The 10,911-nt window shown below is 53.1% G+C and overlaps 1 protein-coding gene across 6 annotated transcripts; it reads right to left on the bottom strand.

Moving 5' to 3' along the window:
- Positions 1-1,290: 1,290 nt before the first annotated feature.
- On the bottom strand, positions 1,291-10,527 carry SLC38A5 (solute carrier family 38 member 5). Of its 6 annotated transcripts, none has more exons than XM_043569825.1 (16): positions 10,427-10,527; positions 8,919-8,972; positions 8,763-8,838; positions 8,228-8,343; positions 8,050-8,123; positions 7,332-7,424; positions 7,129-7,207; positions 5,334-5,416; positions 4,983-5,041; positions 4,748-4,885; positions 4,459-4,538; positions 3,717-3,817; positions 3,346-3,461; positions 2,401-2,545; positions 2,203-2,306; positions 1,291-1,740 (listed from the first exon to the last, which is right to left on the bottom strand). In XM_043569825.1, the coding sequence occupies exons 2-16, from the start codon at positions 8,969-8,971 to the stop codon at positions 1,639-1,641; spliced, it is 1,419 nt and encodes a 472-aa protein (XP_043425760.1). In that variant the 5' UTR covers position 8,972; positions 10,427-10,527; the 3' UTR covers positions 1,291-1,638. The 6 variants fall into 6 exon arrangements, with proteins under 6 accessions (XP_043425760.1, XP_043425758.1, XP_043425762.1 ...); XM_043569823.1 differs by lacking the exon at positions 10,427-10,527 and adding an exon at positions 9,320-9,420; XM_043569827.1 differs by lacking the exon at positions 2,401-2,545 and having other exon boundaries at positions 10,427-10,521.
- Positions 10,528-10,911: the final 384 nt, after the last annotated feature.

The following is a 10,911-nucleotide window of genomic DNA, read 5'->3' on the forward strand; positions in this document are numbered from 1 at the left end:
CTCATGACTCAGGATGTTGGCAAGGCTGTGGTGAAATTGGCACTCATACACATTGCCAGTGGGAGAGCAAGATGGCCATGCTGGCTCCTGTTGGACCTGCCATGCTTGTTTCTACCTCAGGGCCTTTGCACTTGCTGGGGCCTCAGCCAAGAACACTTTGTCTAAATAAGCATGGGACTCACTCCTTCTTGCCAATCTAGGACTGACTCAGCTCCTTGTCTGCTCGACAGTGAGGCCTCCCTGACTACCCCCTCACTGCCCCCTGCACACCACACTCACATCACTTATTTTCCTCACAGTGTGCATCTTTTTTTAAGCTTATTTATTTATTTGGAGAGAGCCAGAGACAGCCTGAGAGGGGGAGGGATAGAGAGAGAGGGAGAGAGAATCCCAAGCAGGCTCTGCACTCCCAGCACAGAGCCTGACATGGGGCTTGAAACCACGAAACTGTGAGATCATGACCTGAGCAGAAACCAAGAGTTGGACGCTTAACTGACTGAGCCACCCAGGCTCCCCTCTAAGATTTTATTTTTAAGTAATCTCTACACCTCACGTGAGGCTTGAACTAACAACCCTGAGATCAAGAGTCGCATGCTCCACTGACGGAGCCAGCCAGGAGTCCCTCATAGTGCTCATCTTTATCAGAAATAATTAATCTCTTTTCCTCTCTTCTGCTAGATCAGGGATCAGCAATTTTTTTTCTGAAAAGGGCCAGATAATAAATAGCTTAGGCTTTGTGGGCCATGTGGTCTCTGTTGCAACTCGTCAGCCCTGCTGTTGTAGCAATAAATAACCATAAACAATATGTAAGTGAGCAAGCATTATTGTGTTCCAATAAAAGATTTGCAGACACTGAAATTTAAATTTCATACTTTTCAGGTGTCACAAATTATTCCTCTTCTTATTTTTTTTTTTCAAGTACTTAGAAATGTGCAAACTATTCTTGGCTCAGGCCATACAAAAAGAGGCAGCAGGCTGCTGAATTTGGCCTGTAGGTCATAGTTTGCCTACTCTTTTGCTAGAACACCAACTATAGGGATTATTGTCTGCTTGATTCAACCCCAGCACCTAGAACAGTGCCTGGCACCCAGTAGGCTCTCAAGAGGTTTCTTGAGTGAGGAAGTGAATGGAACAATGAGTTGAGTAGCAAGTTACTGAAGGAGCAGAGAAGTGAGTGAATACTTGAGAGCCAGTTCAGTCCTACTCTCAGGGCCTTAGTTTACCCCTGTCTGAACCTAGGCAGACTCCCCCAAGAAGACTTAGAAAGAGACGAGAAGGCTGAGACCAGAGTTGCAATGCAGCATCTTTATTCTTCCCCTTTAGCTCGAGGGTGATCCTGACAAACAGCTTCTGCCAAGAGAGGCAGAAAGGACTGGGCTGGGCAGGGATTCCCCAAAGACCTGGTCTCCTCCTCCTCCCATGGTGTTGGGCTTAGGGCCATGATCCAAGCTCAGCATCCCCGGGGAGGAGGGAAGTGGACCACTCTGCAACCTCTGCAGCCCCCTACCTCCAACAGCCATGATAATGGGAACCAGCCACCTCCACACAACAGGCAGGAGGGACCCAGGAGAGAGGCCCCATCTTCCTCCACGTGCACAGGAGCATGCGCACGGGGGCCCAGGGAGGAGCAGGGCATGGTCAGTGTCCAGACACAGGGCTCTGGCCTGTGGCCCAGTTGGCAAACATAAAGCCTAGACTGATTGCCATGAAGAGGACCCCCAGGAGACCAAAACACAGAGCCTGTGGATGAGAGGGAGACAAGATGCAGTTGGTTGGGTCTCCACACAGGAGCTCCTCCTGAGAATGTCCCTCTAGCCCTCCATCCCCTCCAGAGTGCCCCATGCATTCCAGACCCTCCTGCTCCCTCCCCTTCCTCAAAACCAGCCCCTTCCTAAGAATTCTTCTTTCATCCTTCTAGAACACTTCAGAGAGTACTCTCCTATATCCTCCTTGAAAGTGCTCCTGACCCTCTTCAAATAGTACTCCTTCTGTTTCTGTAGAATGCTTCCTCTGTCTTTGCAGACCCTGCTGGTACTCTGTCTGCTCAGCCGCTTTCTAAGACAATCTCCTTCATTCTTCCAGACCACCTGCTCCCTTCCCCCCAGCCCCCTCTTGAAAATGTTCTTTTTATCTCTGGCCATCCAGGAGTGCTCTCTGCTCAGAATTCTCCCTCTTCGCCCAACCCTCTCCTGGAATGCTCACCTGGATCTTAGGCCAGGAGTAGAGGGGCTCCACCTCAGTTGGTACAATGCGGAGGTAGAAGATGCTAGGAAGGATGAAGATGAGGCTAGGGGCTGAAGTGGACCCTGAAGGACAAGCAGGAGGGACAGAAGCCAATGTAAGTTTGGGGTACCAGGCCCGTATTAGGTGGGGTCTGGGATTGGGGTTAGGGGTACTAACCAATAACCCCAAAGATATCCCGGATGGTTGGCACACAAATGACAAGAACATTGACCAAGACAAGCAGGATCAGGGCTATGGCCACGTGTCGTGGCCAGCTGAAGTCTCTGCTTGGGAAGAACAGCTGCTGCAGGGCCCGGCGGATCTGTGGTCAGAGTAGGGCAGGACACCAGTCAGGGCCCACGTGCTGCCTCCCCACTCCATGCGGTCATCTGACTTTAACTCCACCCTCCATCTGAGCACCCATCGTGCCTCCACCCTGTGTGAGATGCCTGATTACCCCTCCGACTATCTACATGTCCCCCTCGTCTGACCACCCATCGGTGCCTCCACCTTCTGAATGAGTATCCCGCCACCCTTCTGACGATCCATGTGTCTTCCTTCTGTCTGATCACCCATTGATGCTTCTACCCACTATCTGAAATCTCTGCCTCCCTGTCTGACCACCCTCTTGTCCTTCCATTCTGTCTTAGATCTCTGCCTCTCTTTTGCCATCTGACTACCTCAGCCTCCCTCCTCTGTCTAGTCATCCCACCTCCCCATCTGAGAGCCTTGGCCCCCCTTATACCTCACTACTTCTGCCTCCACTCTTTTTCTGTCCATCCCTGTTTCTTCATTCTGAGTGTCCATCTCTATGCCTCTACCCTGTCTGAGTATTCCTGCCTCCCTCTTCTGTCTGGCCAGACATCTGTGCCCCCTCCCTCCAACTGACTACCCCTCTCCCTCTCATTCTCTCTGCCCTGACATCTATCCCCCATCTGTCTGACCATCTATTTTTGCGTTCTCTGTCCATCTGCCAACTTTGCCTTCCCTATCTGTCCATCCCTGCCTCCTCCATCCATAAATCCACTCCTATCTCCACACCCCAGTCAGACATCCATGCCTATGCCTTCTACATCCATCCACATCCCTCCACTCCATGGGCCCACCCTCAACCCCACGCACAGGGAACAGCACAACTGGCACAGTGAGAGTCACGGCGAGCAGCACTGCCAGGCGCACACAAAGGATGAGCAGGTCCTGCTGGCTGTACATGTGCAGCATCTCCGCCTCCACGCTATCTGGGATGTGGGACATGGGACATGGGATGCAGGATGTAGTGGGAGCACTAGGACAAGTGTCCCAGAAACACAAACTCATACACACACACACACACACACACACACACACAACAAAATCTACATGTGTGATGTGCACCCTCTGTTTGGAAACTGATGGGTCCAGGGCACGGAGGAAAAGCACTCAGGTTCCTGCCCCAGCAGTCTGCCCACTCCCCACTCCAGCCCCCACCCAACCCTGGCCCCAGCCCCACTCACTGTAAAAGGTGAGGTATCCAAAGGTCGCAGTAAGCCCATACATGCAGAACATGGCCCCAATGGACACGTTGGCCACAGCCTGCATTCTGTGCTTGGAGGGCCTGAGTCATAGAGGTTATGGAACTGTCATGCCCAGACCCCTGGACTTGGTACAGGCGCTTCCAAAGTAGCCTGCACTCTCCAGAGTCCCCTTGTTCCTGAGCTGACATTCAGCTGGTACATGCTGGGATGCCCATCTCTACCTCCCCTGTGTGATTAGCCACGCCTCCCTCTGTCCAGCCATCTCACCCCATATGACCATCTTTGTCCATCTCCTCTGTCTGCCCATCTCTGCCTTTCCCTCACATCTGACCATCCATGCTGTGCCCCCATCTGATCATCCACACATCCCCCACCATATAATCCCTGCTCCCTCTTTTGTTCACCCATCCCCCATTCTATCTCCCCATCCCCATCTCCTCATCCCCATCCACGTATGCTACACCCTCCTTCTGATCATTCCTGCCTCCCCACTCTGTCCATTCACACTCGTACAGGATGTTAAAAGTAGAATATTTAAGCCCTAATCAGTAAAAAGTCACCGCCCTGCATTCCCCAAGGCCACTTCAACAGCCCCCCACCACCGGCACCAACTAGCCACCATCAAGCTACAGTACAAGGACCACTTGAGGGGCTGTCGGACATTATGACTCTCCTACCAGTTGCTGGCCCATCACATATGCCCACTTGCCTGCCCACTCACCGGCAGAGCTCTGTGTAGATGGGCAGCACCTCAGGGTGACAGACGAAGGCAAAAGCCATAATGGGCACCGTGTAGAACATCTAGGGGAATGGCCCAAATACATGAGGTTAGAGCCTACAGGGTTATATCCCCTCCTCATCCGCCTGACCCCACCATTGCACTCCATATAAGACACACGGAAGCCCCCCAATATCTGATGCCCAGCTCCACTGTGAACAGAGTGGACCATGTGACGGGACCAGAGGGCCTAAGTGTGGTGCAAGCTCCAAACACATGCCTGCACACCCACCTGTGAGTCAACTGTGAACATATGGGCCTCACAGCTTCTGTTGAGTCCCTGGATGGGAAGGGCCGTAGGGTTCTTGCTCTCCACTTCCGTCTCATTGAGACCTACAGGACAGCCAAGCTGGAACTTCTTATAGATGACCTGGGGGAGGGTGGGGAAGCGAGGTCATGGGGAAGGCTATGACCCAATGTTCCAAACTCTTGCTTCACTTTTTCATGTTCTTCTCTTTCAGACTCACCGAGATGAGAAAAAACAGCATACAGGTCAAAGAGAGACCGCTGGTATATCCCAGGTAGCCTGCAAGAGGTAATATAGAGAGCCTCAGAAATCCAGGGACTCCCTACAGCAAATATCAAGCCCCAGTTTGGCCTTCAAGGCTACCTCATCCCAGTTAGGCCACATGTTGCACAAGCTTTTACTTCTTCCTGAACCAGCCTCCTCTCCACAGCAAACTCCTATTTATCTGTTAAAACCCACATCAAATAAGCTCACCCCTGGTATTCCATAGCCCTTGAAAATGGGGATTTTCTCAATCTGGCTCCCTTTTTCTGACTCCACTATCCAATGAACAACACAGGAAGCCTCTTACCCAAGTGTCTCATGAGGGCCAGTGGCAGGATGATTAACACACTGACAATGATGATGAGGAGGTTTCCCTTCAAGAACCAGCCCCTAGGGAGACAGGCAAACACAGTGACTAGCTGCCTGCCAAAGAAAACTGTCAGGCAGACAGTCATAAACGACAGCCGGACACACAGATTTCTACCTGCAGTCAGGGGAGGTGAGCTGACGTCTCAGCTGTGAGAAGCCATTCAGGTGGTCACAGTGACAAATGGCACAATAGGATTGACAGAAACAACCAGACTGATTATCAGACTGTCAGTCAGACACCGTCAAAGGGACACAGCTAAGAAAGAACACACGCACAGCTGGACAAAACTGTGCCATCAGACTCGCCAGCAGACATACAACCAGATGGGCAGAAAATGCCCCAAATCAGTGAGACTCACACAGTCCAACACAGAGTACCAGACACAGAGTGAGTCATGACCCTGGTGTGTCTGACAGGCAGAACAACAGTCTGATGATCTGGTAGTCAGGCAATGATGCAAAGTCAGACAAGAAGTCAGGAACACACACATGTGGTTTTTTGAACAGGTCAAGGTTTGTCGAATATCTAAAAGTAGCCAGGCCAACTTGGCCATATAGCCAAAGACCGAACTAGAGACAAAATCAGCCAGCTGGCTATACTGTTGGAACCAAGTTCAAAAAAAGAGTGGAAACTGTACAGATATTGGAGGGAGGTACCCAGGTAAGACAGTTACACAAAATCAGCTGAAAAACTGCTCATTTGTTCAAAGGAATTTTATTAATTGCCTGCCATGTTCCAGGCATTCACACACTATCTCATACACACAGTTACACAGAAATAAACCAACAAAGCACCATTGGCCATACATATACAGTGGGAGATAATTATAATAATTAGACACACCTAGTCACACAGATTATCAGATACCTAAATGGCTTCAGAATGAAACCAAAGATCTAACAGGATACACAGATTCAGCCATTATATACAAACAACTGAACAGATTTAGCTAGCAGATGGATCCAAAATCAAACATACAGTCAACTAGACGCATACGCAGAACATCAGTCAAACACACACGGCTGGAACCATAGTACAGAGGACATATAGTCAGAGTAGAGGATCACACACACTCAGCCAGAGAGAATTTGCCAGAAAAAAATGGTTGCCAAATTAAACACACAGGTGGGATTCTACTGGAACATACAGTTGGAGCAAATCACATATACGTAGTTGGCACCACAGTTCGCTGCACACACACGGTTGCAGTTAGTGACCGTGCACTTCGAGCTAGACAGATTTCCGCCAGCCTGATGGACCCTGAATCAAACAGAATCTGCTGGACAGGGAAAGTCAGAGTAAGCAAATGTCAAACACACATGGTTGGGATCACAGCATTCAGAACACAGCTGTAGTCAGTTGTCACACAGCTGGCCACAGAATCTGCCAGTACAGCAGTCCAGAACCAAATCCACAGAGTTTAGGTCTACTCGATATGTACAGTCGCCTGGTCAGTATCAGAGTGTACTGGACATACGGAGTTGGCTACCCGACAGAATCAGCCAGAACAAGTCACAAAAATCAACGCGTGGTCTGCTGTATAGTCAGATCAACGGTCACACTTTCTGTCGGCATCATAATATGTTAAGAATCACAGTCTGACCAGACTGTCCAGCCCAACAATCTCTGAACACCTAGGAGTCAACTGAGCACAGAGTTGAAGATGGCAGCCAGACCGCACAGGTAGAGTCAGTGGCCTGCAGGCCAGAGCTAAGGGGTGTTTCTCACTCACCCCTCAGGGTCCATGTCCAAGAAGGTGCCGATAACCAGAGGGAGTTCGGATTTGATGATGAACAGGTAACTGGACATGGCTGGTGCAGGTGGGGGGAGGTATAAGCAGAAGGATTCCCCTCATCCTCCCAGCCCAGCCTGAGGAAGCCCACCCCACCTCACCCTCTTCCCCCAAGCTGATCCCCTACCTCCCAGAGTCCTCACCCCCAACATTGTGCAGACAGATCACCGCAGCCACCACTACTTTCCCTGCAGGCCCCAGCGCCCTCTGTCCCAGCTGCTCATAGGCTCGGATGCCTGGGGTAGGGAGACAGGAAGGAATGCGCTGTGAGTCCAGGAGGCTAGGCAAGGGGTAAGGAACTGGGTGGGGGGTGGAAGGGAGCAGTTGAGGGTCAGGGAGCTGAGGAACTGGGGCTTGGGGTAATTGGATCTGATTGATGGAAGCTGGAGATGAGGGTTAAGCAGTTAACTTGGGCTGGGCTTGCAGTGGAGCCTGGGAGGTGGGAATCTGTGACCAGAGAAAAGGTTGGGGACCAAATGTGGGTAGTGGGTCGTGGGATTCTTGGGTTGTGAAGCTGGCTTCCACAATTAGGGGGAGCTGGAGACTGAGGAGTGGAGGTGAGAGGTGGAGTAATCTGGGTGTGGGGAGGGTCTGAGGAATGAGGCTTGACGCCAGACTGAGGGTGAGGGGTGAGGATTGAGAAGAGGAGATCTGGGAGCCCAGATAAGTTCTGAAGGCCAAGGTGCGGTTTGAGGTCTGGAGTCCAGGGAGTTAAGTATGGGGTCTGGGGTCCTGGGTCCAGGATCTGGGATCCATGTGGTACTTTCAGAATCTAGGGTTTGGGCTGAGGTCTAGGGTCTCAGGTCAGAGGGGTAGATCCAGAGTCTGGGGTCCAAGATCTGCATTGATCTCTGGCCTTACCTACAACACCGGCACAGGTCAGCAGGAGATGGATGGAATATGAAGATAGAAACGCAATGCATAGCAGCAGGGCCCTGTGGCAGATGGCACAGCTCAGACTTGGCCCCCAGGCCTCCTGCATGTCCCACACAGCACCCCTGCCCCCTGGCCCAGGCCACCCCGGCCGCCCAAGACTCACAAGAAGAAGAGGACCCCTGTGTGAGCCATGGCATAGGCCAGTCCCAGGATGCCACTGCCCATGATGGCGTTGCTGAGATTGAACACGGACATTCCAAACGATGTCTTCCCTTCGAACTGCAGGTAAGGGCCAGGCCGGGCACACATGGGGAAGGAGATCAGGTAACGGGACCAGCACTGGGGCCCAGGAAAGACTAGGGGAGAAGTGACCAGGGCGGGGAGAAGCCCAGAAAGGACTATAGGACGGAAACTAGGAAGGAAAAAAAGTGGAAGCCAGGGAGAAGCTGGGGAAGCAAGAGCTAGGAAGGAAGAACTAGGAGGAACTTTGGAGGGGAGCAGCTGGAAATGGAGAGGAACAGGGGAGGAGGGCGGAGCAGCCACCAGAGGCAAAACAGCGAGGGAGGAGAGTGGCTGGGGGACCGGAGTGGCTGGGGACAGGAAATAGCCAGGCAGGGAACCCCTGGGAAGAGGGAACAGTAGGGGAAGAGATGAGCTGGGCAAGGTGCAGCCAGGACAGATCCTATGAGGTCACTCACATCCATGAACTCGATTGGCTTCCTCCCAGGAGCAGGAGGATGGCTGGGCAGGAAGCCCTCGCGTTCCTGCCTGTAGCTGGAGAAGGCAGGGAAATTGGGGCTGGTGAGAGGGTAATCCTGACCTCTAACCTTTGTCCCCCTGGGCCCCCGACTCACCCCAGAGCATCCGCAGGGAGGGCTCCGTTCATCTTTGGGTCCTGAAGTTCCATCCTGTGGGCAGAGAAATGGGGGTGGGGATCAGAGATGGGGGGGCTACAAAGTAGGGAGAGCTAGATGAATAGGGTAGGGGGTCAGACAGAGACAGATGGAGAAACAGAAACAGAGGTGAGGCAAGGGGAACAGGAACAGAGGGATGAGAGAGACTGAGAGATAAATGGAGAGACTCGAAGACAACAGTGAGAGGACGACAGAAAGAGATGAGAGGCAGAGAAGGGAATCGGAGGGGGAGGGATGCCAACAGTTACTCAGACAGGCAGAAAAAGAGGGCAGCGAGAGACAAATAGAGGGGGAGAGGGGCAGAGACTGAGAGAGAAAGAGAGAGAGAGAGAAAGACCGACCCCACAGCAGACGAGATGGCCATTTGGAGCTGGGATAGCCTGTCCTTCCAGAACCCACACTCACTCTGTCTCTCTTACTGTCTCTTTCCTTGCCACCTCCCCCGGCCCCCCCTTCCCTCCACCCTCACCGCTTGGCCAAGCCTCTTACTCCTTACAGGGACACGTGTCGGCCCAGCTGCCCCACCCCTCCTAACGCCCCCTACCCCCCCCCCCTCCCAGCCTGGGCCCGAGCCTGAGCCCAGAGCTGATGCAAGCTGTTGCAGGAGCTGGAGGTGGGGGGCCAACTTGGTGACCTTAACCCCCCACCCCCACCCCATGCTGCAAACTGCCCTCCGCCACAACTCTGAATATCCTCACTAGAGGCCAAAGACAATTCTCCAATCAGAGCCTCCTTCCAGGGATAGAAGTGACCCAGGGACCCCCACTTAATCCCCCTTTTAGGGATTAGATTAGTATTTTTCTCAGACCCCTGTCAAGTCCTAAACACTCGTTCTTCTGGCAGAAATAACTTTAGAGACACTTCCAGACTTAAGATCCTTCTTGGTCTTGGGGTGTCTCAGGAACCTGCTCTGAGCCCTAATCTCCCCCTCCTGACGATGAGCTATCTCAGAAACCTGCATCAAAAGCTCCATCCCAAGGCCTGATGTGTTTCCTGGGGTGGAGGTGCTCCAGGAGGGGCCCCTGTCTTCTGGATGGAGTGTCTCTGAAGATACCCCCTCACCCCGCGCGCGCGCGCGCGCGGGCGGGCGCGCGGGCGCCCAGAGCTCACTTCCTGGGAGTGCAGTATCTCAGAAACTCCCATTCAAGGTCCCCATCATTGCTAAAAGTGCCTCTGAGAAACCCCCTCCCCAAGCCCCTAATCCCCTAACTGGGAAGGGGAGGGCTCTCAAGGAGTCCCATCCTCAGTCGCGAGCACTCTCTGGAGACTCTCAATCACTTCTGAATTCACTTCCTGGGAGCTAGGTACCATTCAATTCTCCACTAGGGCTAAAAATGTCTCCAGGGGAACCCCCCTCCCCGGAGGTTCCCCCAGAGAACCTCTCCCAGGATCCCCACTCATGCCTCGGGGTCTCCGGAGCCCCAACCCGGCCAGTATCCCCTCCTCACCTCCCTGCTCCTCTCAGCTCCTGAAGCCACCGTAACTCACTAGGGCTCTGGGACCCCACGGCCCCGGCAAGGCTCCCCTTCAGCGGACCCTGCCCCCGCCCCGCCCCGTGGCCAATCAGCTCCTCCGCGCTTGCTAGGTGGCTAATCAGCGCAGCCCGCGCCGCATCTGGCCCGCGGATTATTTTTTTTTTCTAGGAAGAACTTTTAATTTTAATTCAGTTTCCCTCCATCTGGCTCTCGGCTGAGGACAGGGGGTGGGGGAGGAGGGCGCCCTCCTTCACCTGCACCCACGTGGAGAGAGACCGAGGTGTGTGGGGGCCTTGGGTAGGGGGAGGTGGACAGAAAGATTGAGGGGGTAGATCCACACTTAGAAGGACACGCAGGCAGAGGCAACTGACTCAGGGATCAGACACACGGAGGATGCAGAGAGGAGAGACAGACATCGTAAGGGAAACGATCACAAATAGAGAAAGGCGGGCAGGCGA

This window comes from Prionailurus bengalensis, chromosome X, assembly GCF_016509475.1.
Source record: "Prionailurus bengalensis isolate Pbe53 chromosome X, Fcat_Pben_1.1_paternal_pri, whole genome shotgun sequence".
Classification (NCBI taxonomy): domain Eukaryota; kingdom Metazoa; phylum Chordata; class Mammalia; order Carnivora; family Felidae; genus Prionailurus; species Prionailurus bengalensis.

Bases quoted from the DNA above. Each gene is read 5' to 3' on its own strand.
- SLC38A5 (XM_043569823.1), bottom strand. From the start codon at position 9,342: ATGGCCATCTCGTCTGCTGTGGG. The intron at 8,124-8,227 runs GTGAGTCTTGGG...CATCTGCCACAG, and splicing joins ACAGGGGTCCTCTTCTTCTT to GGCCCTGCTGCTATGCATTG. The intron at 7,425-8,049 runs GTAAGGCCAGAG...TCCCTACCCCAG, and splicing joins GACCTGTGCCGGTGTTGTAG to GCATCCGAGCCTATGAGCAG.